The sequence below is a fragment of the Cricetulus griseus genome, chromosome 3 (assembly GCF_003668045.3).
Source record: "Cricetulus griseus strain 17A/GY chromosome 3, alternate assembly CriGri-PICRH-1.0, whole genome shotgun sequence".
In the NCBI taxonomy this organism is placed as follows: Eukaryota; Metazoa; Chordata; class Mammalia; order Rodentia; family Cricetidae; genus Cricetulus; species Cricetulus griseus.
This window is the reverse complement of record NC_048596.1, coordinates 269,489,619-269,515,470: the sequence shown is the minus strand read 5'-3', so window position 1 is coordinate 269,515,470 and position 25,852 is coordinate 269,489,619. Positions and strand designations below refer to the sequence as shown.

General features: G+C 42.4%; 1 protein-coding gene and 1 non-coding gene across 5 annotated transcripts in view; both read right to left on the bottom strand.

Annotated features, from left to right (window-relative positions):
- Iars1 (isoleucyl-tRNA synthetase 1) overlaps window positions 1-23,693 on the bottom strand; it is a 49,037-nt gene extending 25,344 nt beyond the window's left edge. For 2 of the 4 annotated variants that reach the window (XM_027409925.1, XM_027409928.2), the window contains exons 1-16: window positions 23,577-23,693; window positions 18,431-18,556; window positions 17,596-17,752; window positions 17,251-17,370; window positions 15,251-15,333; window positions 13,609-13,726; window positions 11,688-11,835; window positions 8,623-8,710; window positions 7,996-8,056; window positions 7,254-7,349; window positions 5,918-6,040; window positions 5,240-5,331; window positions 3,990-4,088; window positions 3,021-3,147; window positions 1,433-1,506; window positions 182-376 (exon numbers count right to left, since the gene is read on the bottom strand). In XM_027409925.1, coding sequence (XP_027265726.1) covers window positions 182-376; window positions 1,433-1,506; window positions 3,021-3,147; window positions 3,990-4,088; window positions 5,240-5,331; window positions 5,918-6,040; window positions 7,254-7,349; window positions 7,996-8,056; window positions 8,623-8,710; window positions 11,688-11,835; window positions 13,609-13,726; window positions 15,251-15,333; window positions 17,251-17,370; window positions 17,596-17,752; window positions 18,431-18,549 — 1,700 coding nt within the window. In that variant the 5' untranslated portion in view covers window positions 18,550-18,556; window positions 23,577-23,693. Of the gene's footprint in view, window positions 1-181; window positions 377-1,432; window positions 1,507-3,020; window positions 3,148-3,989; window positions 4,089-5,239; window positions 5,332-5,917; window positions 6,041-7,253; window positions 7,350-7,995; window positions 8,057-8,622; window positions 8,711-11,687; window positions 11,836-13,608; window positions 13,727-15,250; window positions 15,334-17,250; window positions 17,371-17,595; window positions 17,753-18,430; window positions 18,557-18,926; window positions 18,947-23,388 lie in introns of those variants that run through there. The other 2 variants (XM_027409926.2, XM_027409927.1) reach the window with 2 other exon arrangements.
- On the bottom strand, window positions 21,753-21,885 carry LOC113835077. The gene has a single exon (XR_003484286.1). It is a non-coding gene; the product is annotated as a small nucleolar RNA SNORA84 (small nucleolar RNA).
- Window positions 23,694-25,852: the final 2,159 nt, after the last annotated feature.

Below are 25,852 nucleotides of genomic sequence, written 5' to 3'. Positions count from 1 at the left end.
CGGCAGCCAAGATTCCTACTTGAAGGCCATGTTGGTGTCCATGCTGGGCAGGAAGGGCAGAGGGCAGGACAGCCTGTTCTCATGGCCACATCAGCAGTAGGCAGATGCATGTGGGCACTTAATGAACATATTTCCAGTAAAGTAAAACCAACAGAAATATCCAAAGAAAGAAGGGGCATACCATCCTCTGGTTTGATCGATGCCTTCGGCAATGAAGTCTGCAGGAAAAGCGTCCTCAAATTCTCGCTTGCTCTCAAATGGGTAATGAACCTGGGCATAGGGCATACTTCCACTCTCGAACCAACAGTCGAACACCTCAGACACGCGCCGCAGCAGTCCTTTCCCACAGCGGGAGGGGATGGTCAGGTGGTCGATGCTGACAAACAGAAGATTTGCCACCTCTATTCATTGTAAGGACACAAGAACTTGCAGTTGAAATGCCAACTGGACAGGAAAGTACTAAATGAGGGATCACATGTACGTGGAGGTCCTTTAAGTGTGGAACAGCAGAAATTTTAGTGACATGGCAGAGGTGATGATGGGCGGCAAACAAAACTACTACACAGCAAGAAGAAAAGAGACGGCACGTGAAAGTATGCTTGGCTCACTGTAGCTAATGGTGACCATAAACAACGATGCAATCCATTTATGCACTTACTGTAATTTTTTTTTTGGAGTTTTGAGACAGGGCCTCATTGCCCAGGCTGGCTTGAACTCGCTATGTAGCTGTGAATGGAACTGAACTCTGATGTAGCTGCCTCTACCACCTGAGTGTCGATTACGGCAGTCATGTCTGGCTTCTACTTTAAGTACTGGGCGCATACTTACTCCCACTGTGAAACTGTGTGCCACGTAAAGCTGCCAACACCCATTTACACTTCACATATAAGCATCTTGACTATATTAAAACAGGCCAGAGTGATGAACCTATCTGTACCATCTAGGTTTGGGCAACCTCACTCCAGAATATTCCTTCAATGATAAATTTGTCTAATGATGCACTTTTCAGTATACACACACTTAGTAGATAAGTGATATATATATGAGAAAAAAAAAAGTGGCTTGCTGTGGTGATGCACACCTTTAATCCCAGCACTCAGGCAGGAGGCAGAGGCAGGCAGATCTCTGTGAGATCAAGGCCAGCATGACCTACATAGTGATTTCTATGACAGCGGGGGTTACTTTATTGTGATATCTTGTCTCAAAAAAGGGCAGCTGTCTCCAAAAGCTGAGAACAGCGGGAGCCCTCAATCTGAAAGGTCAGTAACCAAAGTTATCTGACATTTCATCAAGGGGGAAGGAGGCATCAACACAGGCCAACATGGCTCATCCACAAAGTGAGTAACAGACCAGGGCCTTCCCAATGCAGACCTGCAATTCCGGGCTTACCAGGACGACAGCATGGCAGTGAGTCAGGTGTTTGGGAACTGACCTCTCTCTGTGAAGATCTGAGATTTTTGTTCCTGACAATTCTTCAAGCTCTGCCACTGATCCAATGCAAACTACCTGTCAAGGTGAAGATAAAAGGAGCCCCTCAGAGACAAGGAGACTATGCTGAGGTTATTTAAGCAGTGTTCTGTCCAGTTTTAGAAACCTAAACCTAATTTTCCTTTTCTTCTTCTGTTTTTTTTTTTTTTTCTCCCAAGACAAGGTTTCTCTGTAGCTTTGGAGCCTGTCCTGGAACTCCCTCTGTAGATCAGGCTGGCCTGGAACTCACAGAGATCCACCTGCCTCTGCCTCTGGGTGCTGGGATCAAAGGTGTGTACCACCACCACCAGGCTGAAAGTGGAGTTTCTTTACAAGCAGGTTAACAGCCCAGGTTAACACTTTGGGCTGAAGAGTAGCTAACACCAACAGTGCTCATCTCTCAGGCAAGACCATCAGCTGCAAAGAAGCTGACTGTGTTCCTGTCATTTCCCTTCTGCTGGTCTGTAGCACAGGCCCCATAGCACCACAGCCACTATCTCAAGAGGTATCTCTGGGGGATTTATCATAATCAGATCTCCCCTTAAATAATTAAACTATGAGCATAAGGCATCTTACTTTCTTCCTTGTACCTGGATCTGGCTCTTTCCAAGTCAAGGCTAGAGCTAAATTACTGTGCTTGGAGTATATAAAAATAAAATTAGCCCAAGTCACAAGGAGTTGGGACTATGTTTAGGTAAAGAGCTGAAGTGGAGGTAGGTGATCAGGTAATGAGGACCACCTGACAAGGAGGCGCTGGAGCAACAGGAGAGGCTGTGTGCTTTTGTGTAGGGAAACGCCTGTTTCTTAGAGGCGCCCATGGTCTTTCTCTGCTCCTCCCTTTCAGTCCTGAAAAGCTGACTCAGTAACTACACTGTTGCCTTTCAGGTCCTATAGGAAATCCACTAAACCCTGTGTATAGCTGCTCAACGCTGTTGGCATGCTCACCACACTGGACAGAGGGCGTGGCCATGGAATAGCGTCTGGCTACCCAAGCGCATACATCTATACTCACAAACAAACAAACACAATTTCAGACATTAAGGTATGCAATGTTTGGGATATTTCTTCTTTACCTGGTTTCCCCTTTTCACTATTCCTAAATTCAATTTAACTTTTTTTTTTTTTTTTTGAGACAGACTCTCCCTGGCGGTCTGCAACTTTCTGTGGAGACCAGGCTGGCCAGAGACTGGCAGATTCACCAGCCTCTGGCTCGTGAGTGCTGAGATTAAAGTCGTGCATCACACCCAACAGGTCAGTTTAATTTGAAGTTAGTTCTATAACTTAATGTTGTTGCAGAGGATAGGGGAAATCAAAGCAACACCCACCCTAATGTGTGGATTCCATGCAAAAAAATTACTATTTTTCTCCCATTTTAGAGAATAAAAATTTAAAGCTGCACTTAGATAAAAATTAAACCCCTAAACAGGTTATCTTACACTATCATTAAAAAAACAAAAAACACAGTAAGATTCCCATTTATTTAATACCATATTCATGTAACATGACAAAGAACTTCGGCAACCCTCAACACAAAGGCAACTGCACAGTCTCACCTCCTCGAAGTCTTCACTGACCCACAGTGGGATGGGGGTGCCCCAGTATCTGTTTCTGGAAATTGCCCAGTCACGTGCCTCCTTCAGCCAATTTCCAAACCGCTTTTCTCGTACAAACTCTGGAACCCTGCCACAGACAGATTATATTACCAGTCACGCAGGAACAATAGAAGGTAAAAATGATAAACCATGATGACACACGCATGTGTGGCATTTTGTGGAAACACCAAGCTAAGCTCACAGCCAACACAGTCTGTGGGAAATTTCTTTTTTGCTATCTGATTCTTCATTAAGTGGGCTGGCACTTGCAGTGGAGAGCAACAGGGGAGGACAAAGTTTCTGTAAAGCCAAGGGCAGAAGCTACCACACATACCATGTACAGTTCAAGTAATGACTGTTTACAATAGAAGATGTAAGAACTCACTTTTCTTTGTAAAACACCTATCAGGAATGCCAGCATCCCAATTGGTTAAGTATAAATAAATGGCTATGGCAAATACACACTAGACTTTACTATGAAAATCATTAAAGTTACTAGTCTGGGGATAGTCAGAGAGCTTGTTCATTAAGTTCTGAGACATGGTCTCATTGTGTAGCCCTGGCTGTCCTGGAACTCACGATGTAGAGCAGGCTAGTCTTGAACTCAAGAGGTCTGCCTGCCTCTGCTTCCTCAGGGCTGGGATCAAAAGTGTGCCCCACCATGTCTGGCTAAGATGTTTTCCCCAATGTCAGTTCATTCTGTAAATCACAGGCAGGTGACACTTGCCATCTCTATTGGGTTTTACAAAGAAAAGTGAGTTATTACATCTTCAGGCATTACCTCAACTGTGTATGATTCTGTGTTCTTTACACAGAGAATAAAGACAGTTACGAATCACAACGACTAGAGATGGCTAGTTAATTCTGAGAAGTATGAACGACACTCACTGCATACAAAAGGTCACAGGAAGGAACACATCTCATGCTCACCAGTAACACAGATCATTGTTCTTCAGCAGCTGGTCCACCATGTGCTCCACTCGCACAAACCAGCTGGGCACCGACTTGTAAATGAGGGGAGTGTCTGACCTGGGGACCAGAATACAGATGCTCCAGTTAGACAGAGACACACACGCAGGCACCAAGGGCAAAACTGACTTTAATTTCTAATTAGCATCACTACCACCTGCTCAGCCTTCTGCCGACATTCACTTTTATTTTAGATTACGTCTGTCTGGACCAGCAAAATGGTACAAAAGGTAAAGGTACAAGCTGTCCAGTCTGATGACCTGAGTTTGATCTCTGGAACCAACATGGTGGATGGAGAGAACCAACCTCTACACGCTGTTCTGACCTCCACGAACACAGCAAATACACATAAAACAGATAAATACAAAGATGTGTAAGCTTCCTCATCTCCCTTCAGATGAAACCAAGAAAGATAAAGGAAAAAAGTCAAACAAAATTAGGGGCTGGAGAGATGACTCAGCAATTAAACAGTGCCTGTTGCTCTTGCAGAGGCCCCAAATTTGGATCCGAGCAGTACCCACAGCTCATGACAGCTTGACACTTCAGCTTAACCAGTCCTCACACACCGTTCTGGCTTCTGAGATCAAGCACATACATGTCAAGGACGTGCGCATACACACTCACACACACACACTCACTCACTTTTTTTTTTTTTTTAAAGCCTTAGAAAATGGTTCTTCTGCCAGGCGGTAGTGGCGCACACCTTTGATCCCAGCACTCGGGAGGCAGAGGCAGGCGGATCTCTGTGAGTTTGAGGCCAACCTGGTCTACAGAGCGAGTGCCAGGATAGGCTCCAAAGATACACAGAGAAACCCTGTTTGGGGGTGGGGGAGAGGAAAAAAAAGAAAATGGTTCTTCTGATGGAACAGGGGCAAGGGAGAAAATGTGAGGATGAATTTCAGGAAACCGAACACCACATTTTCATCTGAATATTTACAGGATGTTCTAACATTAAAACCTGGTTAACTGAAGAAATTCCATCATAAAATTTCAGAGATGCTTATCATCTTAAAAAATAAATGACCACAACACAAAATAGGTATGTGTATAAGACTATATCCCCCCCACACAATTTCTCTCCTAAAATAGTGTTTCTAAACATCAGTTCTAAAGGACATCATGGGACAACCCCTAACTATGGAGGCACAAGCAAAGCAATAAGCACACCCCCAGCTGTGACGCCCCCTAAAGCAGCAGTCAGTCTCGCCCACCTCCAGCAGAAAGGGTAGCTGTGAGTGAAGGTACTGGCCACAAGCAGCCGGCCCTGTTCCTTCAACATCCTGATGATATTTTTGTCAGCATCCTGTAAAAACATGAAAACTCAGTCATTAAGACACCCTAGCACACTTAACAACAGTATAAACATATTACTAAAATCTGATATTTCATAATGAATAAAAGGCACAAATAATGGATGTCATTGGAAAATTCCATTCAGGAGGCTGGAGACAACACAGCTAGAGGGTAGGAGGCTTACCCAGAATGCATGAGACCCTTGGCCTCACCCTCAACACCACATTAAGAACCAAAACCCAGGAAACTACTCTGCTCTGTTTTAACTAATTAAGTAATTTAAAAATATATCTGTAACTTTTTAGGCGGTGAAGTTTACAAACAGAAAAACAATGACGTGAGCATAACAAGGCTGCTCCCGGACAAACTACTGTGCAGTTCTCTCAACTCCTACGGATGAGACATATTAGGCCCTCTGAAAATGGCTCCTAATAGCTGGTCTCAAGTGCTTAAACAAAATTTTAAAACATCTACATTATTTCTAACAAAACTATAAATAATGAAGATTAATTAGCTGAATAAATTTCCTTATTGAAGAACATACTGAAACGAGTATGATGGGATTGACCCCCTCCCATGTAACACAAAGCACAGACCTTCACATACTGTCCCACAAAATGTGTCACTTCTTCTGTGAAGCAACCTGAAGCATCCACAGGGCAAACAGGGGTCGAGTCTTTCTGAATAATGTTGAAGTCCATGCAGACCCGATGGTCATCCTGAGGAAACAAGACAAGCAGAGGGTCGGCCGGGGATAAAAGTGTCTAAGCATATGTATAAACAAAGAGAAAACCTTGAGTTTACACAGATTCGTAAGATAATTTCAATGCTACCTTATATGCATCTAGTCAACCTACTTCTAACTGGAGGTGATTTAAGGACAACATAGAATCTAGGTCTCACAGTTGGACAAAGGTTCAATTATCCAGCCCAATCATCCCAACTATTAGAGATGCCACACAGGAACATTTTAAAACTAAATCACAGCCGGGAACTGAGTACATATCTTTAATCCCATCATTCAGGAGGCAGAGAGAGGTTGATCTCCTATTTCAAGAGTTGCCTGATCTACATAGCAAGTTCCAGGCCAGTCAAGGATTAAAGGCTACATAGTGAGACCATGTCTCAAAAAACAAAACTAAGTCAGGTGGTGGTGGTGGTGGTACATGCCTTTAATCCCAGCACTAGGGAGACAGACAGAGCTCTGTGAGCTCAAGGCCAGCCTGGTCTACAGATAAGTTCCAGGACAGCCAGGACTATAAAGAGAAACCCTGTATTGAAAAGCAAACAAACAAAAATAAGAAAAAAGACAAACAAAAGAAAGAAAACCAAACCAAAACAAAAAACTAAACAACAATAACAAAATAAACAAAAAATCCCACACTAAAAAGTAAAATTGTATTTGTAATAATATACATGCATATCTAAAAAACCATAGTCCATCTAGGTGGAAGACACAATGTTTAATGTACATCCTATCAAGAGACTCGGAAGAATGACAGTACGAGTCTCAAGTATTCCCTGTCACTCAGTAAAGAGGGTTCAGGTGGCACAGCTTTCCTAGGTTACACCTTGATGTTTCAGAAGTGGATCTAGGTGTTACTCACTAACCTTCCTGTGATGGATGCTGAGTATTTTACTGCATTTGCACAATTAACCTTAGCAAGGAAGCTTCCAGAAAGGCAGACAACTGTTTTAGGATTTACAATAGCTCAAGGTTTAACCTGCTTCCAGAAAACAACAAGGGGAATTTGGACCGCAGATGACAAGTTTTCTACGCCATCTTTGGAGGCAATGGGCCAGAAAACAAGCCGACTCCATTGGTCTTGGCAAGAGGGAGAAGCTTAATGAGACTTGTGACTCAGCATCCCAGGCAAAGCGGCCACTGACATTTACTTCCCATAAACACATCTGCAAGATTATGCTACTCACAGCACCAAAGTAAGGGGCCTGGTGCACGACTCCTGTGCCTTCTTCATCCTTCACATAGTGGTCAACAAGCACAGTGAAGGCCCCATTCTCTTTACACTGGAAAAGAAAGGTTGCAAAGCTTTAGATGAAACACACGGAGAGGGCCTGAAATTAACTGTTGACCATGCAAATAGAAAAGACTAAATAATTCAAATTAGGAAGGGAAACACAGAGAAGTGGAGACAGGAGTCCCAGGGACAAGCCTGGCTAGACAGACTAGATGAACTGGCAAGTTTCAGGTTCAGCAAGAGACCCTGCCTCAGTAATTAAAGTGGAAAGCAATCCAAGAAAATATGGCATCAACCTCTGGCCTCCACATGTATGCAAACCTGTACATACACCCACATGTATATGATATGAACACACACACACACACACACAGAGGGGGGGGGACTTGAAAGTGAACTGAACTCAGTAATACAATGACAGAAAAGCAAAGGGCATTTAAAACAGGAAACAAACTTACAGCAAAGGCAGAGAAATGGGAAAGGAAAAAGCCAATCTGGAGATGTGATTAGCAAGCTGGTCAGTAATAGAATGCTACTTTAGTCAAGGAAAAAGCAATTTTCTAATACTGAAGCAGGGTTTTGGATTCAGACATGCAGGAACAATATAGTCCCACTTATCACCTCAGTCTTATTATCAAAGATTATTACCAAAGAAATGGATGTAGAGAGCCACAACCTAACAATTCCCAACTTGCCTTAATAAAGTAGTCAAACAACGGCTTGTATTTCTTGCCTTTGAGAGAGGCTCCAGGAAACCTTGAAAAGAAAAGAAAAGAAAAAAAAAAAAGATATATCCATAAATTAAAGTAATAAAGCCAGGGAGTAAAATGCTTCCTGCTCAAGCACGAGAACTAGAGTTTGGATCTCTGAAACACATGTATGTAAAAAGCAGGGGATGGTGGCGTGCGCCTGGAATCCCAGAGGTGGAGAGGAGGAAACATGGGGATTCCTGAGACTTTTGGACTTAACTCAAACTGGAGGCCCAAGTTCAGAGAGAGCCTGTCTTAAGACTGATGAGGAGAGCAACCGAGGAAGATATGTGATGTTTACCTATGGCAAACATGTGCACACCTCCCCACACACCCCCCCACACCCAGACCCCCCCCCCACACTACTACACAATCAATCAACCAATCAAAGTAATGAAGCTGTAGCCAGAATAAGTCACCCATCGTCTGAGGCTTGCAGTCACTATCACAAATACAGAAATTTGTGACTTAAACGTATTTGGTACCTAAAACTCAAATACAGCTTTAGGAAGACAAAGACTTGTCTCTTTTAAAACCAAAGACAGACGTACACCTAACTGGATGAACACTCACCTCTCGAGGATCTCATAGTCACTCTCTAGCTTGTAGAGGGCCGATAATCTGGCTTCCATCAAAATGAACAATTTCCCCCTGGCAACATCTATGATAATGAAGGAAAAGAAAACATTAGTGATAGTCAGACTAGCTGACAATGAAGACATGCACCATGCTTATTTCTTGTGCCAAAAAGCTTATGCCCCGGACTCACAGAGAATACTGCAAAACTGGGCTGCACTGCTACCCAGATGTGCCAAAGACATCAAAGGCATCAGGGTAGGTGGCAATTATTAATTGCATCCAAGTCCACTTTGGGAAATTAATCTTTATTTTCTCTTTCTAACATGGTGGCACATGCTTTTAATCTCAGCATCTTGGAGGTGGATCTCTCAGTTACAGGCCAGCCTGGTCCATATAGTGACTTCCAGACCAACAAGCACTAAACAGTGAGACCCTGTCTCAAAAGTAACAAGCACCCTCTACCCAAATCGTAAGATTAACTTCAAGTAGCTCACAAAGCCAGTTTCTATCACCTCATCCCCTCAGATGGTGTCACTGCTGTGTCTAGTCACCCAGGTGGCTCTTTACACATCATAACCAGTGTGTGAGATGTGTTAGGTTCTCTTCATCCTTGAACAACCAGAAGCTGGTACTCAGGTGCTCTTCCAGCATGTGTGCACTTAACATACTGTGACTATCATCATGTACAGCAAAACATAAAGATATCCCTCCCCCCAACTCTCCACTTAGCCAGTTCCTCAGCCCTTGATTCCTTTACATAATAGCACCACTGAATATTTTTAATGGAGGTACCACAGACAGTTTCTAATAGATCAAAGTGGGAAATTTAAAGCCCCATTCAAAGTATGATACACTATAACCTACTAGAGCATATGTCTTACATTTCCATTGATCACTTTTAATGACTTTGGTAATTCATTCAAAAAACTGCTTCCACTAGTGCAGTTAATCAAAGAAACATTGTTATATGCTAAGTCCACATTTTATATAAAATATGACAAGAATGAGACAAAATATATAAGTACACAAGTGGGGTGTCTCTGTGTGTGTGATTCACACACACACTATTTATATTTACAACATCAGAAAGCTCCTAACGTGCCATATAGGTGTCTTGTCTGTGAACCTGTAACGGTGGCCACACCCCTTTGAGTGTGGCTTCAGGTGGCTGGAAGCAAAAAGAGGGAAGTTGAGGCATGGCTTCAGTTTGCACACTCTTTTCTCTTGGGTCAGCCTATCCGGTTGGAAGGGCAGAGAAACATTCCCGAGGTTCTTTGTTATCTGTGTAAGTGTTCCCCAATAAACACCCATTTATCATTTATTTTGGGTCTAGTGAAATCATTACACGAACACCTTCAATTGGTGCCCAATGTGGGGTACCAGTGCCAGGCTCACACTTATGGGTGACATTGGAAACTAGCCCCAATGGCATCATAATCCCCCAAGAGAAGCAGCGACACACTTCAGAGCCAGGATCCTATATGGGCAATAAGGGTTCAGGAAGAAACCAAATAGACACCCTACAACACACACACTTCAAGGCTAGATAATATTCACCATGAATCTACACAGGCAGTTCCCATGCCTTGTCTACTGTCAACCATGTTGAAACAAACACAGGTGTAAATTATAACTGAATAAGCACCTGTTTTCACTGCTCTCTTCCTTTTGGGAGACAAGGTCTCAGGTAGCCAACACTGGCCTCAAACTCAAACTATGTTCTCCAGCATCCTAAGTATGAGGATTTGGGGCATATGCCACCAAACCCCAATTCTGGTTTCAACTGCTAGGCAAACTGTTAGGTAACGTTATGCTTAACTCCAGAAGAAATGCCATACTGTTTCCAAAGTAGGTGTTCCACAGAGCCTTGCCCTGCCCAATGTGTTTTTCTCTTTTCCTCCCTGTAGTTTCTCCAAATCTGGAAGTATTTAAGCTCAGAAAGTGTCAACCACCAAATTCCATACAAATTTCTAAGGAGAATACACGAATTCTCTACCATGAAAGAGGGGAATGGTGTACAAAAATTATGTTAAAACTGGAAATTATAAAAATCTGTGTCATGACTGCAGAACCTTGAAAACCTGTTGCTGCTATTGATGCATAACATATTGCCATTATTGCGTGCTCTCTCTCTCTCTCTCTCTCTCTCTCTCTCTCTCTCTCTCTCTCTCTATCTATATATATATATGCTAATTGAAACTCAAATATGTGATGAATCCAAGGTGTTTCAGTGAGTGCTCACCTGTGCATGCAAATTTGATTTCATCTTTAGTAAGTAGTAAAGTTATATGCTTGCCAAAAAAAAAAAAAAAGTGACACACTGGAAGACAAATGTCACACAATTTCAATTTTATGTGTAACCTAGAAATGATGAACTTATGGGAACAAAGAGCAGAATTGTGGCTATTAGGCTTCAATGTGGGACTTTTAACAACGGGGAAATGATTGGTTTAAGGATATAAAACTGCAGTTGGACAAGAGGCATGGACTCTCTGAAGTCTTGAGGTCTTCTGAGAGCATGATAAATATGGTTGATAACAATATGCTATATTTTAAAAGTTGTGAGATAGTATACTTTAAGTGTTCTCAAAACAAAAACGATGACTATGTGTGATATAACATGTTAATTGGTTTAATTTAGCCATGCCATTGTGAACATACTGTATTGTGTATCATAATTGTTAAATACAAATAAAGCATGACTTTATTTATGAACTAAATAAATGAATGGAGAAAAAAAAATCTGTGTCACTTTCAAAGAGAAATGAAACGATTCTCAGGGTGTCTTTCTTTTCTACCCTTTCCTTTTCTCTCCCCCACCTGTCTAGATGTGAGACAGGATCTTGCTATGTTGCTCAAGGTAGCCTCAAACTTACAATATTCCCACCAGTTTACTCTGTGCTGAGACTCACAAGTGTGTGCCACCATAACTGTCCTTATAGCATATCTTTAGCAAAATTTTCATACAAAACTGTTTTACTCCAAATATAAATGTAAGCTTTTATATCTACATAAAATTATTTTACCTGTAATTCACAAGTAATTAGCCTAATACTCACCTTTGATCTTTACATACTGTATTTCTGGATTGACACACAGGGCAAGGTTACTAGGTAGAGTCCAAGGAGTGGTTGTCCAAGCAACTAAGGATGTGTTTTCATCTTCCTCCAAAGGGAACGTTACAAATACTGAAGGATCCTGAACATCCTGAAAGACATTGAGGGAAGTAGTGTTGTATAACCCTGTAAAGTACATAATAAAATGGGACTGACCTGAAATGGGACTAAAATAAATTTTAGGACAAAAATGAGCTCTTGAGCTGGGCGGTGGCAACGAATGCTTTTAATCCTAGCACTAGGGAGGCAGAGGCAGAGGCAGAGGCAGGCGTATCTCTGTGAGTTCGAGACCAGCCTGGTCTACAGAGCAAGTTCCAGGACAGCAAGGGCTACACAGAGAAACCCTGTCTTGAAAAAACCAAAACAAAAAAGAGCTCTTGAAAAACACTCAACTGATATAATTTTTAAAAATTTCATTTTATGGATATGGGTATTTTGCCTGCATGCCTGTCTGGGGCCCATGGAAGTTAGAAGAGGGCATCAGATGCCTAGGAATTGGAGTCAGAGACAACAGTTGTGGGCTGCCAAGTGGGTACTGGGAATTGAACCCAGGTCCTCTAGAAGAACAGCAAGTGCTCTTAACTAACTGCTAAGCCATTTCTACAGCTTTTAAATGTTCTAGCAGTTACAGTAAGAAGGCAGTATAAGATATCTGGTAACATTAAAATTATGTATCAAGATGAATAATGAATGGAAGATTTTGGGGGCAAGAAAGATGGCTTAGATTTTAAAGGCTAAGGCTCACAACCAAAAACAAGAATGGAAGTTTCTTTATTACAGTGATTTGATCAACAGTAAGTATACGAAGTTAAGTAATAAAACTGTTTTAGAAAATATTATACTGTATATTTTTATGTGCTTAAAATATTTTATTAAAGCCAGGCAGTGGTGGTACACAGCTTTAATCCCAGCACTCGGGAGGCAGAGGCAAGTGGATCTCTGTGAGTTTGAGGTCAGCCTGGTCTACAGAGCAAATTCCAGGGCAGGAAAAGCTGTTATACAGAGAAACCCTGTCTCAAAAAGCAAATAAATAAAGATATTAATATGTATGAGTGAATAACAAAGGCAATTAGGAAGCAAAACAAAACAAAAAAATCCCACCCCATCTAACAAGAAAAACATCCTCTACCATGATGATAAAATTCTCCTGACATGCAACAATTTCCAAACCTGGGCATGAACAAGACTTCCAAAAAGTGACCATCCCTTTAAAAAGTGAGGGTCACATAAACTGGAGAAAGTGAAGCCTGCCCACAGACACACAGGACATGAGGTACTTCATGTTCTAGGAGACTACTTCACCCTCTAGATGACATGGAGCAGTTGTACCACTGACACAAGTCCTGGGCAGCAGAGAGAAGATGACAGCACAGCTCAGCATCACAGCATTAGACTGTGTATAGGTACCAGAAAAGACATAAAGCGACCAAAGGCAAGGTCCCTGAACAACACTACCTGGGAAAAACTGTGTCAAAGCTAGGCAAGAGGAGGCACGCAATATGGCCAAAACAAAAAGAATCCATCACATTAAGACGTGGTGGCGCTCACCTTTAATCCCAGCACAAAGGAGGCACAGACAGGTGAATATTTGCGAGTTCGAGGTCAGCCTGGTCTACGGAGCAAGTTCCAGGACAGCCTCCAAATCTACACAGAGAAACCCTGTCTTGAAAAAACAAAAAACATACAAACAAAAGACACACCATACATCCAGTGGAAAGAAAATATCTCCCATTATAACCTACCAGCGCTCAGTAGTGACAGTCGGGCACAGCACTCCATGTTGGAAATAACCGGGAATATTCACCTTAATTATAATCAGTCAACAATCATCACGGACTACGCCAGTGCTCAGCATGTCACGTACCTTGTAATTCTGGTTTGATTCGAAGTTAGAAAGTGGAGTGCCGCAAGCAGAGGAGAAGGGCATGACTTTCACACCTCTGTACACAAGGCCTTTGTCATACAGCTGCTTGAAGACCCACCTGGCAAGTTCAGAGGTGAAGCTTTACAACTACATCACCAAAATCTACCATTCAAATGCCAACTTATACCAATTCCTACTTTTCTTCTGGTAAAGAAGTAAACAAAACAAAACAAAAACCAACCCATCATTTGGGAGCTCGCTGGTAAATAACAACATTTAACAGTCAAACGTAGACTAGTTATTATCAAGGCTGGGGTATTAATCAGTAGTAGAAGGCTTGTCTAGCATGTGCAAGGTCTAGACGTCAAACACCAGCATGGGGTTGGGTTTGGGGTGTGGCTACCATCTTCTGATAAGGAAAGATATTCATAGTGATTAAGAAAGGCAAATATTAGTGCACACTGCACAGTACTTTACCAATGATATAAATCTGGACCTGTATCAGCATATATTCTTTCTTTCTTTCTTTTTTTTTTTTTTTGGTTTTTTGAGACAGGGTTTCTCTGTATTGCTTTGGAGGCTGTCCTGGAACGCACTCTGTAGACCAGGCTGGACTCGAACTCACAGAGATCTGCCAGCCTCTGCCTGGGATTAAAGGGACGTCACACAAACGCCTGGCTTCAGCATATACTCTTACACTAAATTTCTTAGAAGTATAATAAAACAATTTTTACCGACATCACTAGCATTTTGGGACTTTTCTTTGGGGTTTTGGTACGTTATTTAAACTGTAACAGGCGGTTTCTGTAAAAGCACAAGCCACACTGACTAAAATGTTTTGATGAATACTGTAAATTCAAGGACACCAGAGATCAATGCCACCTCAAATTCTCCTGTTGACTACACCTCCCGATTGGCTAACATGCTGCATTGGTGGGAATCCTTACATAACTGGCTTTTCCTTTTTTAAAACCTTCATTGTAGATGCAATATCCCTAGGGTATTTTTTTGTTTTGTGAGACAAATTCTCTCTCTTACTAAGTAACCCAGGCAGGCCCTGAACTCACCATACTCTTCCTGCATCAGCTTCCCACTGCTTGGGTAAGTATGTGCAACTACTCACAAAAGGACATAAATGGATTCCACATGCTCTCCCACAGGGCTGGAGCTCAGTGGCAGAGTATCTGCCCAGGAGCCTTGAGTAGGGTCCTCAGCAATGCCAAAGGAAAAGGAACAAACGAACAAAAAACCTCTCTCCTAGTTGAAAAAATGTCATTTTTATGAGGAAAAATTAAAAAATCAGAGGTAAATCATTCTCATGACTTTAGAAAAAGCTATATAGGTTTTTTTCTTTCTTTTAAATATATAAAAGATAAGCATGCAGGGCGTTGGTGGCGCACATCTTTAATCCCAGCACTTGGGAGGCAGAGGCAGGCGGATCTCTGTGAGTTCTGGGCCAGCCTGGTCTCCAGAGCGAGTTCCAGGACAGCCTCCAAAGCAATACAGAGAAACCCTGTCTCGAAAAACCAAAAAGATAAACACATTTGCTCCAAAATCAAATAATGGACTTGTAAACAAACTTTATCTTTTCTGACCAATGCAAGAAAATGTTTATCATTCTTACAATTTAAAATAAACTTACCAGACTGATTCCATGAATTGTGGATATAGTGTTTTGTAGTCATTGTCAAAGTCAATCCATCGGCCAAGTCTGGTAACGGTAGACTGAAGAATATGAATGGTATGGTAGAGTAGTATTAGAAAATGATACCATGGCTGTTTTTTACTTTTACTGTCACTACACGACTATTATGGGAAATCAAAACAATCAATGGTCCAAGTAAACATATTTTAAACAACACCTAAGGTGAATTGTTTTCTTAGCATTCATTTCTTATACATAGATATTGTTATTTATCAGTATAAAATATTTACTTATTTAAGTCATGTATTGGGAAGGGCTAGGGTTCACAATAAATCCTGGGTGATTTGAAAGTTGCTATATAAACCAAACTGGTTTCAAACTTAGGATGATCCTCCTTCTGTCTCCCCAGTACTGACATTATGCTAAAAGTCTTTTGCAACCATTGGAGAAATAGTTATAGCTAGGAAGGATTTACCAAAAGGTGCTAAAAGAATAATGATCGAAAGTGTTACAAGAGAAAGCATGCTGGGAACAGTATTCCCCTAAGATACGTATTAACTGCAAAGCAAACCCTGCACTTCACCAAGGGAAAAGTAAGCAGCCAAGCATCTTGGGGAAGAGAATGATTAATTGGGTAGAGTTTACAGGTACAGAATAGCACTTGTTTAAGCATGCCACGCAATGCCATAGATCCAATCCTTAGCAACCCTCTGTCACTGCTCCCAAAGTGGCTTGGTCATAAAAGACAAAGACAGACTAAAATGAGTGTTGTATGTCAAACAAACTAAGACATGCCAGTAAAGGCAACAGCTGATCCTGAGTAGACACTGGGGTCAGAAAGTTCCGTAGTACAATTGGACAGGATTTTGTTACTGTTAATTAACTGCTTTTGTATTACTGAAGATGCCAGCATCTGGAAAATGGTAGATGAAGGGCATAGGGGATTGCTTCATACCACGTAGATGCTTTAGCTTATCTCAAAATGAAGCATTTTTAGAAAAATGGAAGAGCATGGTGGCTCACACAGTTAATCCCAGCACCCAAGAGGTAGAGGCAGGCAGAGGTCTCTGAGTTCCAATCCAGCCAGGACTACACAGTGAGATCCTGCCTTAAGGATGGGGGGGTGGGGAGGGAAGGGATCAGAAATAAAATTAGATTTTACAAGCCCATCTATATTTAGGCTAAGTTCATATTATCAGCACTTCCCTCCATTGTATTGGGTAAGAGTTAAGTTGGGAGACAATTGAGCTCTGGCTTTCACACTAATGAAATTGGACTCTATATGTGAATAAACCAAAGGCACTCAATGTCATGACAGAAGAGTTTTAAGGAGAGCATTGTGGGAGGGGAAACACGACAGCCTGCATGGGAGGACTATGAAGAGAAGTGTGCGTGTGCGTGTGCGTATGCGTGCGTGCGTGCGTGCGTGCGTGCGTGCGTGCGTGTGTGTATTTCCAGCACTCAGACTAAGGCCAAAGGACTTGAATGTTAGGCCAGTGGACACAGAATGAAACACCAAAAACACCAGGATATAGACGGAGAAATATTTAAAGAGATGACAATAGGCAAGAGGCTAGAGAAAAACTGTAGGAACAAAAACTAGACACCAAGCCGGGCACTGGTGGCACATGCCTTTAATCTCTGCACTTGGGAGGCAGAGGCAGGCGGATCTGTGAGTTCGAGGCCAGCCTGGTCTACAGAGTGAGTGCCAGGACAGGCTCCAAAGCTACACAGAGAAACCCTGTCTTGAAAAACAAAACAAAACAAAACAAAAAAAACAAAACAAAAAAAAAACAATAGACACCAAAAGAAACACTGAGATTCAATACTAATCGAAAGACGAGAGTAATGTTCACAGGGCAGGAGAATCCAAGCCCTCTTGTGAGACAAGCTCACAGGGACAGCCACACTTTGGGGAACATTTCATAGAAAGCATGAAGAATGATCAGTCATTTCTAGTCCATCTCAAACCAAACCATTCATTCTTCCCAACATACCTTCCACTCAGTAGAGTATCTCATCACAATTGCTCGGCACTGCTTGTTATACTCAGCAATCCCCATTTTGGCCACATCCTCGGGCCCTTTGATCCCCAGTGTCTTATCAATTTCATATTCCTGAAGATATCGGGTAAGATGGTTATGTCAACAACCACGCCTAATGAACCAAATACAAGTAAGCCACAACAGAAACCAAAAGAGCTAAAACAAATAAATAAATAAAAAGAAAAAACTCTACAGAGAAGCCAAACAGTAAATAATAATATAGATAAGAATTCAGAGGGAATATCTGACACATTTATAGACAATCAGAACATTAAAAGACTGGAGACTCAGACATACCACAGGTAAGCCATGACAATCCCATCCAAATCTTCTGTCAACGTGAAACCCACTCTGGTGAGCATATCTTGTAACTATGTCTTTAATTGTCCCCGCAAGTATATGTCCATAGTGAGGCAGTCCAGTTGCAAAGGGAGGCCCATCATAGAAGGTAAATCTAACAGAAATACAAAATGCAGCAAGTCATTTTAAACCAGCAAACATTCAGAACATTTATCTACCAAGCAGCTCCCATAAAATGTTAAAATGTTCAGGGGAGTGGGAGAGTGGTCAACGGGACTAGGGAACAGACATAACTGATCAGAAATTTACTGGAGGTCCTGCCTTCAGAAAGGCCATTCTGATTTGGGGGTGGGGGGTGGGGGGGCGGCGTAGGGGTGGTGGTGGTTGCTATTCAGTCATCTGCTCTTCATTTATTAGCTCCAAGACATAAGGCAAATTAAGACTGATCCTGAGTTCTACCTCAATGAAGCAGAGTAATAGACACCCATCGTAAAATTTTTGAACAAGGAAGGTTCATAATGAAACCAAAGATCTAAGACTAGTAGTCTTTACTAAGAAAAAGAGACTAAGGCAGGAAACACTGTAGGACCTACCCACAAAAGCTTACATAGAGGTGCTAAGAGAGGGCAGAGATGATAGTAAATGCAAAAAAGAAAGTGCTAACAGACTCCATTCAGATGGCTTCTGACAACCAGGAACTCTCTGGCTCAGTGTGCACTACTGAGAGACTCTGAGAACATACAGATGAATGAAGGGGGTGTGCACTAACAAAACTCCCCACAACAAACAACTATTTGTAAGGATTCTATCTTTACCACAGAAACTCACATACTTTGGTCTGTTTTTTGACTGCTTTAAGCATTCCTGGAAACAGTTATATTTGGACCAGAACTGCAAGGTTTTCTCTTCTTCAGCAGGAAAACTGATGTTTTCTGGAACTTGTTGAACCATTCTGTTGCTGCAAAAGAAATCAAATTTACTACAGTCTAGCAATTCCTAATTTAAGACTAGCAAGCTAACATATTACTAAAGTACACATACATATATATGACTGTGCATGCTATGTGTGTTAAAGCAAAAGCTTTATTGGGTAATGATGTATACCCTATACAGAGTGCTCTTTTAAAGTACAAAAGCCAACTAGTTTTTAGGCTTATAGCCACCACCACTATTTCAGAATATTTTCAATTCTCCCCCCAACCATTAGCAATCACATCCTCTTTTGTTTAGTCCCTGGCAACAGATAATCTTGTTGCTAACTCTAACAATTTGCCTATTTATATTTCATATAAAATAAAATTTCCACACAGGGAGGTGGTGGCACACACCTTTAATCCCAGCATTCAGAAGGTAGAGGCAGGTGGATCTCTGAGTTTGAGGCCACTCTGGTCGTCTGTTCAGGACAGCCAGGGCTATACAGAGAAATCGTCTTTAAGTCCCCTCCAAAAGAACAAACAAAAACCGAAAATTTCACATAAATTATCTACATGTGGTTACAATTCCTAGTTTTTAAGGGCTAGTCATGTGCAGCTCACATTCACACTTGATCCAGCACTACCATCACTCAACAACTCACCAGTTTTTACATTTGAACTGATTTGTCTTCGGGACTAGATTTTACCATTGTTAGGAACATGAAGTTCAAACTTTCACATGGACCCATTTTCTTTCCTCTTGTGTATGAGTGGAATTTGTGGATCATGTAACTCAGTATCTAATTTCCTGAGAACTACCAAGATGTTTTCCACAGTGACGGCACCATTTTCCACTCTGTCAGCAGTGAATGGGTGCCCACTCTCCATATACTCCTCACCACTCCCCACTGTCTGACCTCAGATCGGAGCCATCTTACAGGGTACAAAGCAGCACACATATGGCTGCATGCATGACTCATCTGCTTGTGTACTGTCTTAGGATTAACATTTACTCACCTGTCCTCTTTGAGTTCGACTGACTTTTCATGGCTGAATTTTAAGAATTCTAAATTCTGGATCTGGTCATTCTCTAGTGAGTTACCTTTTTAATTTTAAATTACTTTTACTTTTTCATTCTTGTTATTTTTCTTGTGTGTGTGTGGTGTTTACACATAAGTGCTGGTGCTTGTGGGCAGAAAGATGTCTTTCCTCAATCATTTCCTGAGCTGGATAGTTTTATGTCAACCCGACACAAGCTAAAGTCATCTGAGAGAAGGGGACCTCAACTAAGAAAATGCCTCCAGAAGAACAGCTTGTAGGCGGTCTGTAGGCCATTTTCTTAAATAGTGATTGATGGGAGGGGGAATGGGAGAAGACTCCATGGTGGGTGAAGCCATGCCTGGGTTGGTGGTCCTCAGTTCTGTATGAAAGCAGGTTGAGCTGGGGGGTAGGGGATGGCATAAACTTTAGTCCCAGCACTTGGGGAGAGGCAGGTGGATCTCTGTGAGTTCAAGAGACCAGCCTGGTCTACAAAAGCTAGTTCCAGGACAGCCTCCAAAGCCAAAAACCAAAAGGAAAGAAGCAAGCAAGCAGACAGGCTGAGCAAGCCACCAGGAGCAAGCCAGTAAGCATCACTTCTCCAAAGCCTCTGCATCAACTCCTGCCTCCAGGTTTCTGTCCTGTGTGGGTTCCTGTATTGATTTTCTCTGATGATGAACAGTGATGGAGAAGTTGTAAGCCAAATAACCCTTTCCTCCCCAGCTTGTTTTTTGATCTTGGTGTTTTATTGAAGAAATCCAAACTAAGACACTTCTTAACCTTTTTGTTTTTTTTTTGTTTGTTTTTTTAATTTTTAAAACTTTAGGCCAGGCATAGTTATTCACACTTTTACTCTCATCAATTGGGAGGTAGGCAGTTCGAGACTGGCTTGGTTTTTATACTGAGTTGTAAGTCAGAAAGAATTACACAGAGATCCTGACTCAAAAACAAAATCCCTGCCTTATTTTTTATTTTTTGGTTTTTCGAGACAAGGTTTCTTTGTGTAGCTTTCGAGCCTATCCTGGCACTCCCTCTGGAGACCAGGCTGGCCTCGAACTCACAGAATCCGCCTGCCTCTGCCTCCCTAGTGCTATGATTAAAGGTATGCGCCACCAACGCCCGGCAATCCCTGCTTTATTGATTAATATGTATGATGTGTGTATGCATTCTCATTTAAATTCTAATGAAGCTGGTGACCAGATTTCTAAGCCAAAGTGCAATTAGAAGGGACAGGATTACTAATGATGAAAAAATAAAGAAGACAGACACCTATGACCTTGGGAATCCCACCAGCTGAGAGTAAACAGCTCTAGGACAGAAGGCCCTACACACCTCAACCAGACCTAAAAATAGCAGAGTAAGACTATCGACGAAGAAACTTTTGTGGCCAAAATAATACCAAGATATTTTTCTTAAATGCTCATTAATTTTTCATGTCCATCATCTCTTGGATGTTTTATAGAAAAAAACAAAAACAAAATCGGGTGGGCCACTTACCTAAAACAGTCCTTTCTAATCAGCACATCAATCAGTAAGTACTACAAAGAAGTACCTGGCCGTTCTGGATCAGTGGTTACTACCTTACAGTAACGAGCCTTTTATAGATGGAAAGAAGTTTCTGCACTTGGTGACTTACCAAGGGTCCTAGTGGTTCAGTAAGAGATTGGTAAGCAATCTTTATATACCAACGCATTCACCTTGTCAATCCTAATCTACTGTTGTGATCGCTCCTGTCTCGGAGCTATAAGAGATGTAGGCTCATGAGGGGTCAGAACGTGCATTTTATTTTATTTTATTTTTTGAGACAGGTTTTCTCTGTGTAGCTTTGGAGCCTATCCTGGAACTAGCTCTTTTAGACCAGGCTGATCTTGAACTCACAGAGATCTGTCTGCCTCTGCCTCCCAAGCGCTAGGATTAAAGGGGTGCGCCACCACCACCAGCCAGAACATGCATTTTAAATATACCCCTAGAAGAAGCTACTCAGAACACACTTGGAACACCGACCATTCACAGTATCCTGACAATATCTACCCAACCTGCTGAGAACATGAAATCTAAACTTTCTGGGAACTGAGAGGATGGCTTTACTGAACTTTCTATGTTGTCTCTACTGTTCTCAAAAGATTGAGATTCACAGTATTGTTCTCGAAAACACAAGGGCTCGGTGCAACAGCACTCACTCACTCACTGTTTAAGGAAGAACAATGTACCAATGACCGGGCTATGGCAGCTGCTGAGAAGAAACAGCTCCCATGCATAAATCACAGGGTTTTTCTAGCCCATTGTATCCACTGGAGAGCTGTACCGGCACAACAGCCTCCAGCAACCACAGGGCAGTGGGGACAGATGTGTCAGGGAAGGGCAAGTAACAACTCCAGATTAAGTACAAAAGTGCCACCTGTCTACTTCCTTCCAAACACAATCCAGGCCTTCCTTCTTCTTTATTCCGTAACTCCTTCAGGACATTTTAGCCTTAGCTTCCTCTTCTGAGAGTTCATTTCCCTTTGGAGGCAGTCTCACACAGTTCAGGGTGGCTGAACTCCCTGTGTAGCTGGGCATAACTCCAACCCTCTTGCCTCTACCCCTGAATGTTGGTATTACAAGTGTTTGGGATTGTTTGTTTTCTTGTTTTTAGCAACAGAGTTTTACAATGGCTAACCCTGAACTCAGTCAGAGGTCAGCCTGCTTCTGCTTCCTGAGTCTAGAGATTACAGATGTGCACCGACACTTTCCAGCTCACCTCTGTGCTTTTATGAGGGGCTGAGGCTTGAACCCAGAGCTTCATGCATGCAAGGGAAGCACTCTATCAACTGAAACACATCCCCACCTGTCTGTTCAGACACTTCTACACTACTTCCACCCCGATCTCAATTTACGTGGAGAAAGTATCCTGAAATGCCATGGATACTGCTGCTCATGTTGGCGCAGACCGACCATACCAAGGGCACTCAAGTCCCACCAAAAATGTAGTATTAGCATATAACTTTTGTGCTTCCTCCTATGTATTCTAATTAATCTTTACGTTACCAATCATATCTAATACATTCAAACGCCAGGTAAACACTTGCTATACTGTATTGTTTAGGAAATAATGACCAAGAAAAAATAAGTTTGTTCATGTACAGTATATATGAATCACCACCATAGACCTAACTGAATAGTATGACCACAGGTTGTTTGAAATCCCAGATGCAAAACTACTGGATAGAGAAGACCGACTCTGCTTTCTACTAATACACTGAAATACAAACAAGGAAGTCTACATAGACCAGTTTGTCTTATATGTGGTATATGTTGTTTTTCAACGATTTTGCTTATTTCCTTAACTCACTAAAAACGAGAACCATGAATTAATTAGGGTGGAAACCAAGTGCCACTCTCACACACATCCTAAAGTGACAACAACGACCCCTCATCTTCTGACCCAGCACGATGGGTTCTTACAAATCTCTTAGTACTTTGGGTACTCTGCCCATCTTCAGTCCAAACCTATGAGAGATACTGGTAAGTATATTGGTGTGTTCTGTGTGGCCGCCAGGCGTAAACTTAAAACTGAATTACCTGACCGTGTGCCCAGGACAAGCACGCCACGCACAACCCACCTTGGTACCCAGGGATAAATGCGGGGCGTTTGGGAGAAACCTAGAATCCAGAACGGTTTCAATACCTAAACTTGGCAGTGACCTCATCCACCTTCCTATCTTCTCCCTGCATTCTCCCACCACCCTGCTCGAAAGTCCCCACTAAGGGACTGAGGGACTTGTAAGGATCTCGGTTCTCCACCTAACGAGGCAGGCCAGAATCTGCGCGCAGGTCTGAGTTCTGTAATGCTACTTACTGCGCTCCAGACCCGCCCTCTGGAAGCAGCTCTGTGCACGCAGCTCACTCGCGGCATGAAGCAGCGTGCTCCCTTCTCGCTGCCTTGTGCTGTGTTGTGTTGTGTGGAGGTCGTGACACGTGCAGGCCTCGCTCCGCGGGCCTGACTGAGCGCGGAGAGGGCCTGCAGGGGCGGAGGGTGACGCTCACCTGGGGAAGCCCGGGACGAGCCCAGCTTGCAGCCGGCGACCACGCTCCGGAACCGCGCCTGGAGGTGATGCAACACTGACAGCGTGTGTCTCAGCCCGACTCCGCGCCGCCCAATCAGCGTGTCCCATCCGGCACCCACCAACAACACCTGTGGTGATTGGTTCATGCACAACTGCGGTGCAGGTCGGGAGCGTCCCTGCAGAGGAAGAAGAAGGGTGCGCGCCACAGGCTCAGGTGGCGCTGGCGGTCGCCGCTCCGCTGCAGGCCGAGGCGTTACGTCAGGAGGACAGGTAGTTCGGACAAGACACACCCATTCTCTTCATCTTGGGTACCTGTGTCAGGATTCTTAAGTAAATGTCAGTGTATTTAAGATCTGGACATTTCACACCGTTTAACATTAGTTTGGACACCGGGTCTTCTTTATCTCCAGCTGACCGACCCCGGGAACGCCTAAGAAGCCAAGGATGACCTTGAACTTCAGATCCCCCCCCCCCCCCCCGTCTCCATCCACCTCACAGCGGTGGGGTGCCCCAACACGCCCGTTTTTATATGGCCTGGGGGATGAACCAAGGGCTTTACGCACCAGAGCCAGTCTACCAATTGAGATTCCCAGCTGTGACAGCTAAAATTTATGCTACAACTGAAACTTCTCACAATTATTTTGGGGAACAGTGCAAGTTCACCGGGATACGCTTGTCATGTGGCAAATGGCAAGAAGAGGAAAGAAAGGGCCTGACGACAATCTGAAACTTTTTATAGAATTTTATTTAGCATGATTCTTTTAATTAAAAAATGCTTCTTTATTATCGTTAAACCTTCCAGATCTGGTCAGGAACAAAAGAGAACCCGGAGCTAGGTAGCCATCTATAAAGGAAAGTTTTGACCTTGGAAAGTTGACAGAGTTGAATAGGTGACCAAGTGCCAAGTGTCCGTAAGTGACTGGGAAAAAAAAAAAAAAAAAAAGTGGATTTGGCCTAAAAGAGATGGAAAGCTTAAGTTTAAGAACATTTTGGTATCTGTTGAGTGTTTGTCTATGCAGCATTACGCTCAGACCCCACTGTGTCAAAGGTCACCTGCAGTGGTTCCCTGGCCTCTTTACTTTCTTGAATAAGAGTATCTTTATTAACCAGAAACATTCGCAGTGTTCTTAAGTTTCACTTCATGCCCATTCTCTGCTCAGAGTGCAGAAATAGAACAAAGGACCCCCCTGCACAAACCCATGGGTGGTGTAGACTGACCAGATGGTTTAAAACCTGGATTGAGAAACACTGTAAGATACTGTTAGGAAGTAAGGGAACACCTTGCCTAGACAAAAGGTAGTTTTAAGAATTCCATAGCTGGATGGTGGTGGTGAACACCTTTAATTCCAGCACTCAGGAGGCAGAGGAATTTCTGAACTCCAGGACAGCCAGGGCTACACAGAGAAACCTGTCTCAAGAAAAAAAAAAAAAAAAATTCTGGAAGATTAGTTAACTGTGGCCAAAATATACTAATACTTAGATTCAAGAGTAATTTTTTTAAGAAGTCAGGAAAAACTAGCTGGGGACATAGTACAGTGGTAGTGCTTTACCAAGTCTGCATAAAGCACCAAACAAAACAGCAAATGCAAACAGAGCATAAGCAAAATAGACAAATTATACATGAATATTAGAGAAATCAGATCATTTTTATCTCCCGGCAGAAAATTGGGAATGAAAATTGTCACTTGTCGCTATCTACTTTGGAGTTCTTGACAGACTCAAATATGGACACAAGCTCTTTGGTTCATCCCATTGATATAACCTGTATAGAACCAGGGGCTGAGCTTTTTTTTTTTTTTTTTTGGCCCAGAAGTTAGGAGACTGGAAGCATGCTTCCTGTCTCTGGGAACACTTGCCCTTGAATTCTAGTTGCCACACTTTAAAGAAGCCCTTGAATAGACATTGAATGGGCCAGACATGTAAGCAGAACCTCTGTGCCCATTAATACACCCCAATGACTATAGAGAGCAAAGAATCCTAGCCAAATTTAGTATCTGTGAGCAAAATTGTGACTTTTACTAGGACCATTAGGTAAGAAATAATGAAGTATGTTATTTACATCAAGAGAAGCTGGAACACCTCAAGAATCTTGCCAAGTTTTTAATCTGTAAATCTGAAATCCTAGAAACAATCTAGACCTCTTTAAGCTACTTAGTACTTTGTATCCTATTTTACTTACCTAAATTATTTTTGTATGTATGTATGTTTGTTTGTTTGTTTGTTTGTGTGGTGGGGACACATGTATGTGAGTATAGT